This window comes from Festucalex cinctus, chromosome 18 (genome assembly GCF_051991245.1).
Source record: "Festucalex cinctus isolate MCC-2025b chromosome 18, RoL_Fcin_1.0, whole genome shotgun sequence".
Lineage (NCBI taxonomy): Eukaryota > Metazoa > Chordata > Actinopteri > Syngnathiformes > Syngnathidae > Festucalex > Festucalex cinctus.
Genome location: NC_135428.1, coordinates 10,798,213 through 10,815,587, shown reverse-complemented (window position 1 = coordinate 10,815,587; position 17,375 = coordinate 10,798,213). Strand labels below are relative to the sequence as shown.

Sequence of the window (17,375 nt, the reverse complement as noted above, 5' to 3'; positions counted from 1 at the left end):
TATTTTATTTTATTTTTTTTATGCTTTAGCATACAGAAGTCTTTGATGCAGCCTCTAAACAAAAGAGAATGCTTGAAACAATGGTAGTTATTTAAAAAACGCCCAGTAGGTGGCAGCAGAGTATAAGAGATCAGCCAGGGCCATGTTGCAAAAGGCTCTTTTCCCCACTGTTTATCAGGTTCGAAAAGGAAATTCGATTCAATATTGATTATTCAATTTTTTAAACCCAGCCCTAATAGTGGCTACAGTATACTTGTGTGTTGACGCAAGGTTAAGCGTGTCACTGTATGATGCAACCAGGACAGCTCACAAAAAGTTGCACTCTCCTTGAAACAAGGCTGGACAAGAGCAAGTAGACTGTGTGGCTCTGACGAATATCTCATTAGTTGGTATACCTGATGTAGTGTTCGGTCAAGTGTGTATTGAGTTGAGCTGTTGCCGGTTATTATCTTCATTTGTTGTTGTTCCCCTTTGTAAAAAAATGTGCCCTACTTGTGTATTCCGAGCACAGTCGAGGGAGCGCCAACCTCCCTCGTGCAGGCCACCTTTTGTTTGCTTCTCCTAAAGAGACTGTTTATTCTCCCCGTGCTTCCCTACTGCGCGCTCATCTGCTCCACTTTCCAAATCATCTCAGCAGACTCCGATGCCTCGCCTCACCTCTCTCTCTCTTTTTTTTTTCATCCGCCCTGTCAATCATCAATTCTGCTCCGTCACTTCCCCATACCGAGCCAATGAGCTCGCCTCCCACTTGAGATGAATGACTGACAGCTCTGCAGCATCCATCCAGAGAGCGGGTGGAAAAAACAACACATAAAAAAAAAAATGGCTGGATGACGCTGAATGATGAACTTGGAAAATGCAGCCTTACTGGTCACAATATTAGGTACACCTGTGCAATTTGAAAACAATTGTGCAGATGCACCTAATGCTTTGGTAAGGTAACGATTAGGTGTGGGCGAGTGCCGATATTAGGTATTGGTATCGGACCGATACCAGTCTCGGTAACCCTCTTGTGACTGTTTTGCAATCAGGAATTAGAAATTAGAAGAATAGAAAATTGCCATTAATTCATACTATTTTAAGAAAAAAAATCTTTGTTGGGATATACAGGTCTTTCATTAAAATGATCTTACACCATTTTTTTTTTTTTTGTTTTTTTTTGAGTAACCTCCGATATCAAGTACTGATTACAACTTTTACTTTTGATACATAACACCCCCCCACAAAAAAGACAGCTAATTAAAAAAAAAACCCAAAGAACTTTATATCCCATTATATTATTTTTCCTTCATATTGCATAAAATGAATGGCAATTTTCAATTCTTCTAATTTCTCATTTGTAGTTTCTGATTGTAAAATGGCCGCAAGAGGACATCTGATCCGTCGTGAGTACAGATACCTGTAAATAAAATCTAATATTCCATCCCTAATTTTATTTATCAAAATACTAGTGGTATCGATACTTGGTATCTGTGCCTACTCGAGTTGACTGGTAATGTTCTGGGGGGGGAAAAAAAAAGAAGATGGTATTGAACAGCCCTAAAAACAAAACATGCAAAATTTGTGTGTTGTGCATATTGTCATTAATCAAATTGCTCCATGATTCTGATATGGAAAAAAAACAAAACATCTTTTTTTTCTTTATCCTTGCGGATCTCATCCCGCTCCCCCGAAATGAATCCACAGTCATAAGTGAGGAAGTCAAGGATTTATAAGCTTTTTCCTCCCACCAAAACAAAATAAGCTCGGACATAAATCTGTTGCAGTGATATTGATCAAATAATAAAATGAGTGCGTTTGCCAACATCCTGGACCCAAGGGCGTTAAGGGTGCTACTGGTAAACACACATCGGCTAATGGTGTCATATACTGCACATATTACTGATGGCAGTGCTGGAGGACGATTTGGATTTTGCACTAATGAAAAAAGATTTTTTTTTTTAAATGTACCGGCACATATATGCACAAATTAATGGCCCTGATTTGTTCCAGTGATGAAAATCGCTTAAACCTCGTCTTCTTCCTTGCCAAATTCTTTGTCTCAGATTCTCTCATATGTTGTGCGGCATTGTGTGCTAATTAGCCTCAAATCTAGTAAGCTGTATGAGTTTGTTTTTGTGCATGAGACCTAAATTGAAATTAGCAACGAAAAACAAAGTGGAATGCAAATGAGTTGTGCTTGTTTGTATCACACATGTCTATTTCATACCCCTTATGTCATTCTAGCTGTTGCGTAATTGTGCCTTCCTTTTAGTTTCCAAGTTTGGCAGCAGCATTCATTCGGTTTGTGGGAGTTTTGAGGACCGAGGCCCAAAAAATGTATCGAACACCTGCTAAACGATGAAAATTGGATCCTTTCCCAAGCGGCTTGAGGCCAGGGACGACTCTTTTAAAAAGCATTTTAACTCATTCACTCGCAGTCATTTTCACTGACGCAAGCCCCCTACGCTCCCGGCTGTTTTACTGGATTTCAACTGATTTTACAAAGCCCACAGAATATTGTGCTCTATTGCTATAAAAACGCGGAAGCTACCAAAAGAAAGATTAGAGTCTCTTCTTTCATCAAGGAAAAAAAAAAGTCCATTTCAATCTGTTTCCGTTTTGCAGCAATTAGCATTAGAATATAGCTAAGTTTCATCATATTCACAAATCTGTTTAGAACTGTGGAGAAATGAACTCGTTGATCTCTTATACTCTGCTGCTACCTGCTGACCGTTTTTGTAATTACTACCGTTGCTTCAACCATTCTCTGCAGTTCAGAGGCTGCATCAAAGCCTTCTGTACGCACAAGCATAAAAAAAACATATAAATATGTCTTTGGGGCATTTAAAACATTTAAAATAGAACGTATTTACGCGTTTTTGGGAACAAATTAGTTAAAAACCCTTTTCTCCCAAATCTTGCTCTTGCACACTGTTGGTTCTTTAAGTGATTTATATAATCACAAGCTACTTTTTGTTTCTTTACTTTCTTCTCCTGGCATGAGGATGAGTCGACATTTGGCATGTCCCAATCAACTGTCTTGTTTTGGATGTTGTGACATGTCCCCCGACCGGTCTTACACGCTCGACTCTGTTTCTCGCTGACATTCGAGCACGTAAAAGTGAGACAGTTCTATCAGCACCTGGCAGGTGGAAAGCGCAACGTCCTCTCTGACACAAGTCCCCAAGCATTCGCTACCCGATAAATGTCTTGATGAAGAGAAGGGTCTCAAAAAAAAAAGAGAGAGAGCCGCGAATCCGCCGGGTTTCGGCACCTTGGCAGGCTGTCCACCTCCGCCATGTTGATCTTAATGGACTGAGACCACAAGTGTCACAGTCTCATGCCCTCTTTTTCGGATGCTGTGTCAGTTAGTTGGGAGTGTCAGCGTTGCAGTGCGCATTACAGACTGACAGGTCAGAACATGAGGACCACCACCGCAATATCATCACACCCAATACAGGAGCTGCATCAAATATTCAGATGATACAAATTTGAAAAGAATGCACAGATGTAAGTAGGGCTATTCAAGAATACTAATTTTTTTTTTTTTTTTTTTTAAAGACCAATACAAGTACTCAACTTAAGTAGTCACCCATACCAAGTACTGAGACTACTAGTATTTTGGATACATTTAAAAAAATATATATATCACTAAAACTTTAAGGGAAAAAAAAGCATGAATTTTATGATAATTTTCTATTTTTCTAATTTCTAGTTCTTGATCATAAAACATCCACAAGTATGCAGCTGATACCTTGAAAGAAGGCCGGCTATCGGGTCGATACGATACCTGGTATCGGTACTCACCCATCTCCAGTTTTAAGAGTTAATAATATCATGAAAAGCTCTAAATTTGACGGATTGTATTTGTGTTGTTGCTGCAAACTACAACCACACATTAAAACGCCACTTCATTATCTTCGTAGAGGCAAAATATTTGATTCAGCTCTTATATTGTGCAAGTGAAGGTGAAAGTCAATGGATGAAATGTTTAAAAAATCTTTTACTTACATTCGACTTTCTTTTAGTACACTGCCTTTTTTCTATATTTTGTTTTTTTTATGCTTGTTAAAGTTGTACTATTACTCATGTGACACTGAGTTACTTTGCATATGAAATGTAGTAGATGCAGAACATAAAACTGCCTTGCTAATATTAGCGTGATTATTATATTTACAGGATACTTAAATGTGATATTCTGTGTTATGTCTTAATTATATCTGATTAAAGCCCTTTTCACACTGTATAAGGTTTTTGTGGTGTTTTTCATTGATGATGCAATCGTGTTTTTATTTGGCATTTGTTGCTAAGCTACCAAACAGGTAGTAGCCTGGTGCCTATTACCACCTGCTAAGGCGTCAATTCTAATGACCTATAATAAGGAGGAGGAAGTTACATAATACAAGTGAAGCATGCGTGGCTGTGGATAACATTTTTTTATGTTAAAAATGCTCAAATCAATCATTTCTACTCATTTAAACCAATCTGGTATATACAAAGTGTTTGGTTGGTTTGTGTGTTTTAATTAAACTTGAATGACAGTTAAAAATGTTCAAATGTAAATGAACACTTGCCTGTAGAGTTAATAAAGGCTTTAAACTGGCAACAATTTGACCCTTCTAAGAATATTTACATTTCCCAGTTAGTAAAAATGTCAAGTGGACTCCAGAATGGATTTTGTTAGCTCTCAGAGTGTCCACTGTAGATTCAAACATTAAGAAATACTTTAATCTGATTTCATTATATTGAAGTAAAAGACAGTTGGGACTTTTTTTTTTTTTCCCATCAAGAAGACAGAAAAGCAATAAAGTGACAACCATAGCTCCGTCTACTTAGCATCCAATCACATTTCTCTGATGTCATTGTCTATATTGCGGGAATATTTGCATTGGATCTCAGAAACATAAAAGCATCAAACTGCATTATAACTCATCTCTTTAGCATTGACACAATTTGTGAGCAAAGTGCAGTTCTAGTAATTAAAATGAGGCAAGCTGAAAGATGGCGCAGTTCATTCAGTAAACCCGAGTTTTACCGCCGCCTTGATTTCAATTAATGTACTGTAGCATAGTAATAGTAAAATCGGTGTGATTTAGAGGGGGAATGAACGCTTTTTGTGCGCACGCATCTTTTATTCATGCCGGCGTGGCTTGCAAGAGCCATCTCGGAATGACATCTTTAATGGTCATTGATCCACTCCGGCTCACTCTGTGGCTTCTTGCTGCTATGAATGTCGTCCAGAGACCCAACACTGATGAAAAGCATTTTTTTTTTTTTTACTTTTCAAGCTTGAAAAAGGCACCAAGCGATATCACTAACCGCCTTTAGCACTGATTGACATGAGAATCCTCGCCAGATAATGACGACAGTATAGTTGGGACTTATTTAGAAAGGTTACGTCACTTTGTCCTTGACTAACAAGTTTGACAATAGAACAAACTATGTGACTGCGAGCGGTTTGAAATCAAATCTGTTTTTCTCCTCCAAGCCCTCTTAGGAATCGAGCCATCACATATCAGCAATAACCTCCGCTGTTGGGGGTCACGCGCTAAGATAATACTCATCCCATTGTCGACGCAGCCGCCCCTATTTGGAATAAATATTCATTTCATGTGCCCCCCCCCCCCGGTTCAGTGGTGTGTAAACAAGTGCTACATTGCACTGGTACTGGCACAGGTCTCATGAGATGCAAAGATATCATTACTTGCTGGGGACTGAAGGGACAAAGAAAGGGAAGAAATCAGAATATTGGATTTTTGTGCCACCGCGCACGCAAACTTTACATGCAGGTTATCTGCTCAATCTGTCTATTGTGTTCACGGCCACACACACACACACACACGCAGACGCACACTTAACATAGGTTGTCGAGTAAATGAATGCCGATGGGTGACGGACGGCGAATATAATCGGTGCTATTCCCAAAGATCCCTCAACAATATGTCAAATTGTCATTTACGCCATTTCCTGCCGTCAGGTGACTTTATCACAGCGAAGAGCCCCGCCCCCGCCCGCTTGTCGACCTGATGAACACCCCAAGCGCGCTAATATACATACAGAATATACATCCAGCTGTCTATTCATCATTGACGATGTGATGGCGTGCTTTCATGTTTATTTATTTTGGCATTTTCAACGTTGAAGGTCAAACGGAGGAATCATCATCTAGCATCTTATTGGCTCTGCTGCTTTTATTTTTCACTTTTAAGTGCGACATTTATTCGCACTCGTTTTACTACCGCTCTCAGTGTCACACGGGCTTGACTGTCGCTGTCCGATAAATAATTCACACCTTTTTATATACGGGGGGGAATATTAGCGGTAGAAGTGCATTCGTGGTTTGATTGATAAACTCAAGTCAGGACACTTGAAACAATTTTGTTAGCAGGAAAAGCAACAAATCTGGAATTGAATGTTTTATTGCGCTGTGCACAAAAACTAGTTTGGAGTGGCTCGTATATTTTTGTGAATACAGTCAAACATTTTTATTTTTAAATGTTCTAGGGTTATAATGGTTGCTCTCATAAATCTTTGCTAATTTTCATAGTGATGTTTGATACCACTTTTTTTTTTTCCAGATCAATACCAGTACGAGTACTCAATGATACTGATACCACTATTACTTTTGATAAATAAAATGTCCCTCAAAAGACCTATCAATCACAATGTAGCATTTTCTTTTAAATTGCATGAAATTAATGGCAATCGTCTAATTTTAATTTCGAGCTTACATCGTGAGTACCAATGCCTTGAACAAACGCCGGGTATCGGTACTCACCCCTCCCTAAATTTCCCGGACAATGTTATAAGTCACATTTTAATATGCTTAACTGACAAGTAAAAAAAAAGAGAAGGCAAGCATTCAAGTCTTACATATTTGAATGAGAGTGAAAAGTAGTTCATGTTGTTTCCGATGGATGTTTTCATTCGTAACGGGCAATTACCGATACCCGTATCTGTATTGGGCTGATACGCGGCCTTACTTCAAATTATCGGTACTCGCAACAGCAGCTGATACCAATAGCGGTCACCCTCTTGTGGCTGAAAACTTCCATTAATTTCATGCAATTTTAATTGAATTTTATTGGGATTTATAGGTCTTTCTTTAAAATATTAATGTTTTAGTGGGGGTGGGGGTGAGGGGTTTATGTATTAAAAGTACCAGTAGTATCTGTACTTGGGATTGGTTGACTACTCAACCTCATACCAGTAATAAAAAAAAAAACCAAAACAAAACAACAACAACAAAAACAAAAAACAAACAAAAAAACAAGTGGAATCGAACTATTTAACTTTTCACGACAGTTAACCGGTACTGCCTATTGACTGATAGGACAGCTGGGGTCTGAGTCTGGTGAGGAAACTAAGTTTGAGGCATCTGTCAACCAAGTACGGTTTCATACTTTAGAATGCAAAATGAAAAGTTCTGCCAGAAGGACTGAAACATGAACATGAAAATATGAGCTGAAATATGCAACACGTTGAGGTCGGTTTGAAAGTTCTGGTTGATTCCAATTGTAATAACAAGCATGACATTGTGGAGGCTGCACTGAAGTGAAAAGGAAACCACCCGGGGGTCAATATCATCTCCTGAGCACAAGTCATTAAAAGGAAATATGCAGCGATGTTTGCTTAAAACTGTTGCGGCAAACAAGCATCGATTTGATCCTATCTGCCGGCTTATCTGGACCCCGGGAAGCCCCGGCCGCCAGATAGCGGGCTGAGCTGTGGCAGCTTAAACCCGGCGAGAGAGAGAGGCGGCGTGATGGCAGACACCCGACGTGGGCTGCAACATCACCCCGATCGAAATTCTTGACGAGTCCAATAGCGCAGCTGACAGCAATCTTCTAATCTGACGTTTGTATGAAGTCTCAAGGTGCTTTCTGTTGTTTGCGATTTCTTTTACCAGGAGAAAAACGGCGACGTAATAGCGAGGCTCTTGTTTTTGTTCTTTTAATGAAAACTGCCTCCTGTTTTGAAAGCTTTGAAAAGTGTTTGGGTGGGGCTGGCGAGGCGGCGTGCGACGCGTTCGCACGCAGACGCTTGTCACCAACTCGAATATATGAATACAAAAGAGTTGGAGGAAGATGGAGGATAAAAGATGCTCACGCGCAACATTACAGGAATAGATAATCGCATCTGACCTTCCTCGGGAAGCGCTAAGAACATTTCAGAGAGTGTCTCTGCATTTGTTAACCTTTGCTGGTAATTTAAGAGAAAATGATGTCTTGGATGTGTTTCCATTTGTTTCATTGGAGGGTCTTTTTTTTTTCTTAGTGGACCGCTGGGAAATGGAATAATCACCAATGAGGGACATAACAGGTGTGGTGGCAAAATTTGCTCAAATAATGGCTGTCCTTCTAATAAAGCAATTAGTCGTCAGAGCATCACTCACTTCAGACAAATAAACGCCTCCCTCAAGTAGACATCTTCCTTTTGTGAAGAGGAAAACAAAACGGGCACTAAGTGAAATGCTCTTTGTTGCTAACCAAACAAGCAGCACTGAATTGTGAACACGGTCATTTCAATGACTCTCGATGATGTTGTTTGATGATGGTCTTATGTTTTGGTAGTTTGTTGTAGTATAGGGAGTGTGCTTTTTATGTAACTTATTACATTGTTAAACATTAATTAATCCCGATAAACTGGTTTTGAAATTTTGATATTCCGCTACTAAAACGTAAGGTTGATGAATGTGTTACGTAAGCATGTTACTTAGAAATTCTTAATACAGTGGTACCTCTACTTACGAAATTAATTGGCTCTGGAAGAAAGTTCTTAACTAGAAAATTTTGTAAGTAGAGACGCGTTTTCCATGTAAATGCCCTAATCCGTTCCAAGCCTCCCAAAATTCAGACATAAATGTTTTATGAAGCATAAAAATGCATCAAAACATGTAACAAATACATGTTCCAATTAGATTATTGCACAATAAATGAGAGGTGTGCATACTTCAAAATTATGAATCTTAAACTAAAAGAGCATTTTTGTGTTTTATTTTGAGCGTTAAGACTATTGAAGAGAGACTGTGCTGTTTTTTTTGGGTCAAAATTAAAGGAAATATATTTGTTTAAAAATATCTTTTATTGATTTTTTTTTAGTTGTCAAAATGTACTACTGGTATCGGCAGTTGGTATCGGTATCGGTGAGTACTGGGGGTCTGAGTATCGGTATCGGTATGAAAAAAAAAGTGGTATCGAACATCCCTAATTTTTACCTTTCGTATTTGTATCGTGACTACTCGTGTTGAGTACTTGCACTGGTGTCTTGCACTGGTCTGAACAAAAAGTAAACATCCAAAAAAACAAACAAACAAACAAAAAAAAAGCAACCTGTTAAGATGCTTTGGAGCGAATGCTTGACGATATGTGCGAACGTCTCCAGCCCGTTTAATTAAACGGAAACGTGTAATGACGTCTGCTCGAAGCCAACATTGATCTGATGCAATCTCCTTGCTTATCTGAAGCGTGGGACGCCCGCGCTGGCGACGGCAGGCTAAGCCCGAGCTGCGGGGGGAAGAAACAGTCAAGTGGCAGGCAGACAGCGGCGGAGAGACAAAAATCTCCCGTGGCAAGCGACTATAAACGGCTTTATAGCCGACAACGTTGCGGTGGCATTGTTTTGACACGCTGGGAAAAAAAAACAAAACAAAAACGGGGCGAACCCTCTGGAGGGTGTTGCATGACGTACGTTCTTCTATGCTTGACTCTGATAAGAAGTGACATCTGCTGCAGCCACTCAACACTGCAACCAAAGTGCTCTTACGAGGAAAGAAATTTCCATTGCGATTCCATCTAACTCAACGCACTTCATATACATACTCATATGCTTCTTTCTTGTCACAGTAGAGCTAGAAATCAGGACAATAACTCCCATGATCACCCACTGCTTTGTCAAGATGTTCCCTTTGAGTGAGAGGGCAAAAGTGATGGGGAAAAAACAATAATTATAATGTGCTTAAACAAGGAAGAACAGATTTCTAAGGGTTTGCATTATATGGAGAGCCAGTGGAAGCCGAACCCCCACGAAGCGTCCCCGAGCTGCCATAAAGCCCCCACAAGCGCACCTGAGATGCAATAAAGCCCCCGCCAAGTGCACTTGAGCCCCCGCAACGACAGTTTATTTCCAGTGCTTCACGCTGAGGGTTTATGCGTGCATGCCAAAAGCAAGCGCTTCTCAGCTATTGTCAACCAGGGACCCGCGTTTACCTTTCGTTGCAAAGTCGCGACCCACTTTATGCAAGTTAACAACAAGAAAGAAAACGTCAGGGTTTCCCCCAGCGCTTTATAGACCTGGCGGGCCGCCAGGCTTCCCTAACCCAATGCCAGGTTAACATTTTTAACTCATTTACTGCCAGTCCAGTAAAAATGGAACTTTGACGTCTTTACCCGTCAATGGAAGTGAATGAGTTAAAATGCTTAAAGTATTAGTTGAGATTTTTTATTTTTTATTTTTACAGCTTAAGGCCTTGATTTTAGAAAATGAAACGTAAACATTCAATGTGAACAAATAAATCAATTTGGATGGATCCCAAGTAGTATAAAATACTCTGGAATGAAAAATAGACTGATATGGCTGGAGATGTAGCTGCAGAAAAGTGACCAACCTTTGACCTCCTTTTCATTTCGGAACCAGCGCAAGTCTGCAGCGGGTTTGCTGCCGTGAGTCATGCAGGTCAGAGTGATGTGATCGCCCTCCAAGGCGGGCTTCATCAGGCCCTCGATCTCGGGTTTCTCCGGCACGCCTGAAGGATGGAGATCAGGTCACACATGCACAGAATCCTCTAACCTCATGAAGGAGAAAACATAATCACGCCTGCAGATATATAAAGTCTGGTTTTGTTTAACACAGTGCCACATTTGACAATTTTACAGTCATCTCCACAAAGACGAGGTAATAAATACCTTGGAGTATTGTTGTATGGTCTATTTATGATGGTTGCTGCTTTGGTGTAAGTAGATCATATTTTTCCTATATGAATTCTGGACAAAATATTTCCTTTTTACTGTTGAAAATGGCTCAATGAGTCAAGTATGCCTTGAAAGTAGCAGTTGTGTAAAGGGTTTTAACATTTATGCAGATTTCAGTTAGCCTGTCGATGGTGTTTCACATTATACATTAGCATTAAGCTAGCGGAGGTACATTCGACGTAACTACATGATTTGGTTGAATATTTCGTTGGTCCAATATACCAAGTTGAATTAAATTTTGGTTTATATGTTATATGTACAGCAAACTTCAACTGTGAGTGGCACTGAAACAGCTATTAAGGAAGAAATACTTTAAAATGATATGGGAAGCGTAAAATTATACAAAAAAACAAAACAAAACTGTTTTATATGCACTTATTATAGTGCCAATATTCACCCACTTCCACTAAGTTACATCTGAGTCGGCCACAGTTGGAGATGAAGATTTTCTAATGGTAATATTTTTGATATGTATTTTATATGTCTATCTTCCAGTGCCAACGCTAGTTTGAATGCATTTCTTCCTGCGCTAAGCTGTAATGACGACTTTGAGTGCATCTGCCATTGTCAGCCTCAAGCAGAGAGATTGAAAGCTGCATCGGGCGGCGACATTGACTCAGTCTGGCCTTGCCAGTCTCATGTCCCCGTCAGTCTACAGGCTTTTCAAAGCTTCCTGAGAGTAGCTCTTCAGTTTCAGATACTTTTTTTTTCTGGAATTGACTTCAGAGACCTGCACAATGCAGTGGAACAAACGATACTTGATACATTCAACCAAACACATAGCTTAATTATTATTCCCGCTCTTATGTTTTCAATTGACGTCAGATTCAGTCATGGTAAAAACATTTGAAAAATAAAGAAAATTTCATTTCCGATTGTACAATTGATAACGAAATGACCAGTTTGGAGCAGATTGAGCTATTACGTGTTCAGCCTGCTCACAGTCATTTGAAGCGCTGGTTTTCATCCACCCACTGCCCTAAAACATTGGTGTGCACCATTAACTATTGCTCAGTGTTGCAAATTTTTTATTTATTTTTTCCTCTCTCCGTATCTCCACTGGGCGATCCTATTTAATTTCTGTAATTCTCGGAATGCTTGTTAACAAAGAGAGACAGCTAATGGGCCTGGAGTGCACCAGCACATCTATTAACATTAGCAAAAACTAATTGGCGAGATAATAAGGCGAGTGGCGAGAAATGAGACAATGTTTGTGCAGGACGATGATCACAAACATTAGTAAAATGGCGTGGTGTGTGTGTGTGTGTGTGTGTTGGGGGGGAAGAGGGGCATCCCATTTTTAAGCATACTAAATGCGTTTGCCCTATTAGCAAACACAAACACAGACAGGAAGTGTCAAAGCCAAACAAACAGTTTCAGTCATTAGAAAGCATTTAGTTTTGAACTTGAGTTTTTATAAACAAAATTAGCATTTTGTGGCATCACACATTTGCTTCACCTGCCAATCAACCGCGATTAAATAAAGCTCCTTTGCAAATGATGATGGTGAATTGACTACCACTGATTCTTTAATTGACGAACTTTGTGGTCGGTTGCTGTGATAAACTTTTCGTCAAACTTTGTATGAACTTGTATTTATTTGTCTACACTCTAGAATGTTTGAAGCCTGGTGCATCACAATTTAAAAGAGTGACTAATATGTATAGAAATCTAGCAGGACTAATGAGAAGAAAACTTACTTTTGTGTCGTATGTAATTTAATTTTATCAACCTCCTAACTACGGAAGAGTTGTAACGAGTAACTCACCAAGGACTGTCAGGTAGGCTTTGGCTGTTTTGACGGGCATGGTGAAAAGAGAACAGGTGTACATCCCCTCATCAGCCAGCGTGACATCATGGATGCTGATGGTCAACTCCGACCACGACGCGCGGATCAGCTCGATTCGGTTGTCCCTCAAAGCTGCACGATAACACAAAAAGAGACACATTACTTGCTCCGTCTTGTTTTGTAGTAGTTTCAGTTGAAGGCTGATAGTGAAAAAAACAAAAAACAAAAAAACGCATCCCCCCTTTTATAGGGTATACATACGGGAACAGGCTGCCAACAAAGTTTAGTGGGAATCTATCACCTGCAGAGTCCGTCCTTTTATGATTACAATTTCAAAAGCTGTGAAAAAAAAGGTCATTACCAGAACAAAGCGAGACGCGGCCTAAAATTTATGCACAGTTCTGTACATATTCCAAAACCACATCAAACGTGATCACAAAAGTGCAGAAAACGAACGCGGCACATCGCCTTTGCACAAAGTTTTACTTATATGAAGATGCCGTCCTCCAAAAGACATCAATGGAAATCAATAGAGCAATAAGAGGCTGTGAAAGAGCCCTAATGAGACTTTGGCAACATGAGGCAACTGAAATGGATTGGATGAAATTAGACGGCTGCTCGGAAGATCTTTCAAACTAGACAACGTACGTGGCTTCAAAAATGACCTGGATCGTCGCCAGTGTGAGATACACACATTTAGTAAAAGCTCAAGACGCCATATTTGAGCTGTCATTGCTTCTCCTGTGAAAATCAATGTTAGACAAAGTCATGCATACTGTAATACATTCCATCAAACAAAGTTTACAATTATACCAACTCCTATACTATTTCACCTAGCTGGGATAGGCTCCAGCATCCCTGTGACATTCGCCAGCATATTATAAGATGTGTAAGGAAAAAAAAAAGAAAAAAACAGTCAATGCTGGTGATTTGGATCATTCGCTTTATGGGTTAGTCATTTAATGAAGCTGGGAGTGCAGTTGATGTGTTTTGTTGAGTGCTTACAGGCACATCAATGTGGTTAGTTGTCATGCCAAAAAGCAGCAGGATCACTTTCCTTGTGAGGGCGGATTCAGGCTGTATTTAGAAATATGAAAGGCATCATGTGAGTTTAGCCATAAAAATCATCCTTGTTAATGAATTTATGTTGGCATGAAGACAGACAAAAATGCTTGGTTGAATTATACCTTTGGACATCTTTTTGCCAAAGCATTTAGAGCTATATTTATTTATGTCATGACCCGTTCATCGCATATTGTTACATATATATAATCACAAATTATTTACACCTGTACAATTGACTCAGATGTGGGGTTTGGCTTGGGGTGCATCCCACCATGCATATAAATGTCATGTCTAGGGTCACGCCAGGGTTAAGTTTGAGTTCATGACCTGTTATGTTTGGGTTCATGACCGTGAGGTCAAGTGTCTGTTTTGAACTGATGTAACCATCATCTGATTTCAACTGGAAAGACGCTATCTGATGTAATGTGATGTCAGGACCTATGTGATGTCAATCTTTAATCCTTTACTTAGTGACAACCAATCAAATCGATTCACTGTCTGTAGCAGTGCTCTGAGAAGTGTTTGTGTTTGCCGGATTTTTGCTTTCTGTCCCTCTGTGCAACTCTCTTTGTTTCTCGTCTAGTCAAGTCTGTTCTACGCCTCTCGATGTGAATAAATAGTTCAAACCTTATTTGCGTCTGCGCTTTGGGATCCAACCTTCAGCACATGACAATAAAACCCTGGGGGAGACACTGAACTTGAGGCACGACTATGAGACTCTGCTGAGTATTTCATAGATTTACAGACTAACACAAATCTACAACATTTTCCATCATCAAACAGTTCACACACAACGGCAACACTGCAGAGCTGATCTAGCAGTAGCAAGAAAAAAAAAAAATAGTCAAAGAAAGAGAAAAGATTTCTTGTTAGCAAGAAGCTGTGCGAGAAGGTCAAAGATGTCTTGTTTGCTTTTAGCATCAGAAGTGGCATTTCTATCCTTATGCCGGATGTTCAGCCAGCTTATAAATTCTCAACACAAACGGACGGCGTGATGTGAATACTCAATGGTGCTCCATTCGAGTCACCAAATTCAAAAGCTATCATGTTGACAAATCTTTAAAATTGTAAAAGAAAACATCACACGGTGGAGTTGCAAAGAATTAAAAACATAACCTGAAATGACCAGAAGAAAAGTATAGTTGTACATAAAACGTTGTGACCAATAAATAAATCCAATAAAATTTCTAATGCTTTCAGTTGAACATTTTGGAATTGACCAACATTTGAGGCAAAAGTTCCACAAAACTATCTAGTATATGCAAGTAGATGCAAATAGCAAGCGCAAAGGGATTTATCAAACCGGAGACGGTGTCTGAATTTGCGTGTTGAAATACCGCGTCTGAGAGGCAGGTGCACATAGCGGTGCCAGCCTAGCGCAAGAAAAAGTCGGCGGGGAGAGCTTCTCACATTTTTGAAAAGCCATAAACAAAAATGACCATAATATATCATCTATTGAACAATTTTGGAGCATCTGAATGTGAATAATAAAGGTTTGACTTGGTGACAGTCACAAGAAGGAGTCATGCCAAATCACAACGCTGCATTTCTGCATCTTGGTCATTTCAGCACACTGAGTTAATTGTGTTTAGACTCACCCAGGGCAGTTTTTGGGTCCGCTGTCCCAAGATTGCAGGATGGCCAAATGCATCCAATTCAGACAAATAAACAAAAAATAGCTTATATGCGAATGTTGGCTTCCCAAAAGTGCTGGAGTGATGGATTTTTATTTTTTGTGTAACAGTTTGCTTGTCCTCCACTAACGCTTGCAAATCTATCATTTGTGTTCTCCCAAAATTTCCATGGTGAAAACCACCAACGGTACTTAGTAAAAATTTACAGCTGTTACCAAAAATTAACAATTTAGCGCTTAATATGAGATGTTAAAAAAAATCAGGTCCTTCTCCGTATTACTATTTTATACTTGCATGACCATTAAGAATGCAAGATCTTTTTAAATCCTCGAACGATACATCATAAATAAATAAGAAGCTAAGCAGCATTTTAATTTGTAATAGATTGTTTTTGAACTTCAGAGACCCACCGTTTGTGCAAGCTAACAATCTAACCACATTGCATTCTGGGATATATACTAGATGCGTACAAAAAGCTGATCTGCAGGTTGTGTTCTCCGACAATACTTCCCAATTAAAACCACTACATTTCCCCCGACCGGAGCTCTAACAAGGTTTCGTGTGATGGTGCTTTGTTGTGCGTTCACAGGCTGCCAAAAGGCCTTTAAAACGCACACACATACACACGCACACAAAACACTATGGAGCTTGATCTTGTGGTTGGGTGCCCAAAATAATGATGGCTGCTCCACTGCAATGACTATTATCCTCTCTTGCAGGATGACACCAGACCACCAAACTGTCCAGTGATCCTCCAAATTCCCAACACTTGGATTGTGAACCAGACTAGAAAACAGGCAATCATTTCTCTTTTGTTTGTGGCCAAAAAGTGGAAAACTACGCAATGGAAGCTAGCCCAGAAAGTGTTTTTTTTTTTTTTTTTTTTTTCTCCTTTTTCCTCTCCCAGCATTGGCCGCACATCAACTCGGCACCATTAAAAGCAGCAGGTGAGTAAAAACTCACAACTGTGTGTGAATATGAGCAGGTAGATAATTGCATTGGTACATTAGGATTGCGTATAGTCGGACAACATAAGCAAAACAGCTTGTAGTGTAAATTCACTCACTTTCAGCCCGTCATGTTTGCAACCTTTTCCTCCCCTTGCCCTTTCCTCTCATCCCCGCCATCCCATCCGCTGCCTTCATCTCTCCGGGGAGCGCATGTATCCGTATAGAACCCCGGCAGGTGTTTGCTCATTCAGCTGACACAGTTTTATAATGAGAAAAGTGCAAATTTCGGAATATACATTCAGGCCGCCGACGTCTGGAAGCGACGGCTCTCTTTTCCCTGTCAACAACTCATCAGGGGGACTTGACTCTGTCGGCCGTGGACGGCGGCGGCGGCGGCGTGCGTGCCAAAGCGCCAGGGAGGGCGGGAGACTGATGCGAACAGAATGGAATGTTTATTGAATAATGCAGATGCTGCATCTCACATCGCACGTTTGTCCGCCGCCAACGCCTTTTTTGGAGACAAGGTGAGGTTTTAACAATGGAAAAAATCGGACAATGCTCCACATAATAATTGGCCTGGAGAGATTTGATTTTCTTCACTGACATCAGAGTCACTAAGTAGGGTCCTTCTTAGAAGTGATGGCTCATTTCTAGAGATCATTTTTGCACTCGGATTACTGTATAACATCAGCTACAGTATAGAGCTGTTCGATCCCAGTTTTTTCACACCTACACCAGTACGAGCCCTCAACTCTTGAATAGTCACTGATAACGATACCACCAGGTGTTTTGATACGTAAAATTTCCCCCACCCCAAAAAACACATTTAAATAAAGACATTTATATCCCAATATAGCATTTTTCATCTCAAAAACGTTTTGGAAATCATGTGCATACGGCTTTTTCAATTTTACTCCCACAAACTGTACTGTGAGTAAGTTCAGTAAAATTATCAGGGCAAAATAAGTGGTGGGATTCGTGAGAC

The 17,375-nt window shown here is 40.0% G+C and overlaps 1 protein-coding gene across 4 annotated transcripts in view; it reads right to left on the bottom strand.

Annotated features, from left to right (window-relative positions):
* cadm2a (cell adhesion molecule 2a) overlaps window positions 1–17,375 on the bottom strand; it is a 181,191-nt gene that overhangs the window by 21,486 nt on the left and 142,330 nt on the right. For all 4 annotated transcript variants that reach the window (XM_077504955.1, XM_077504953.1, XM_077504954.1 and 1 more), the window contains 2 exons: window positions 12,721–12,873; window positions 10,589–10,726 (listed from right to left, as the gene is read on the bottom strand). In XM_077504955.1, coding sequence (XP_077361081.1) covers window positions 10,589–10,726; window positions 12,721–12,873 — 291 coding nt within the window. The remainder of the gene's footprint in view (window positions 1–10,588; window positions 10,727–12,720; window positions 12,874–17,375) is intronic.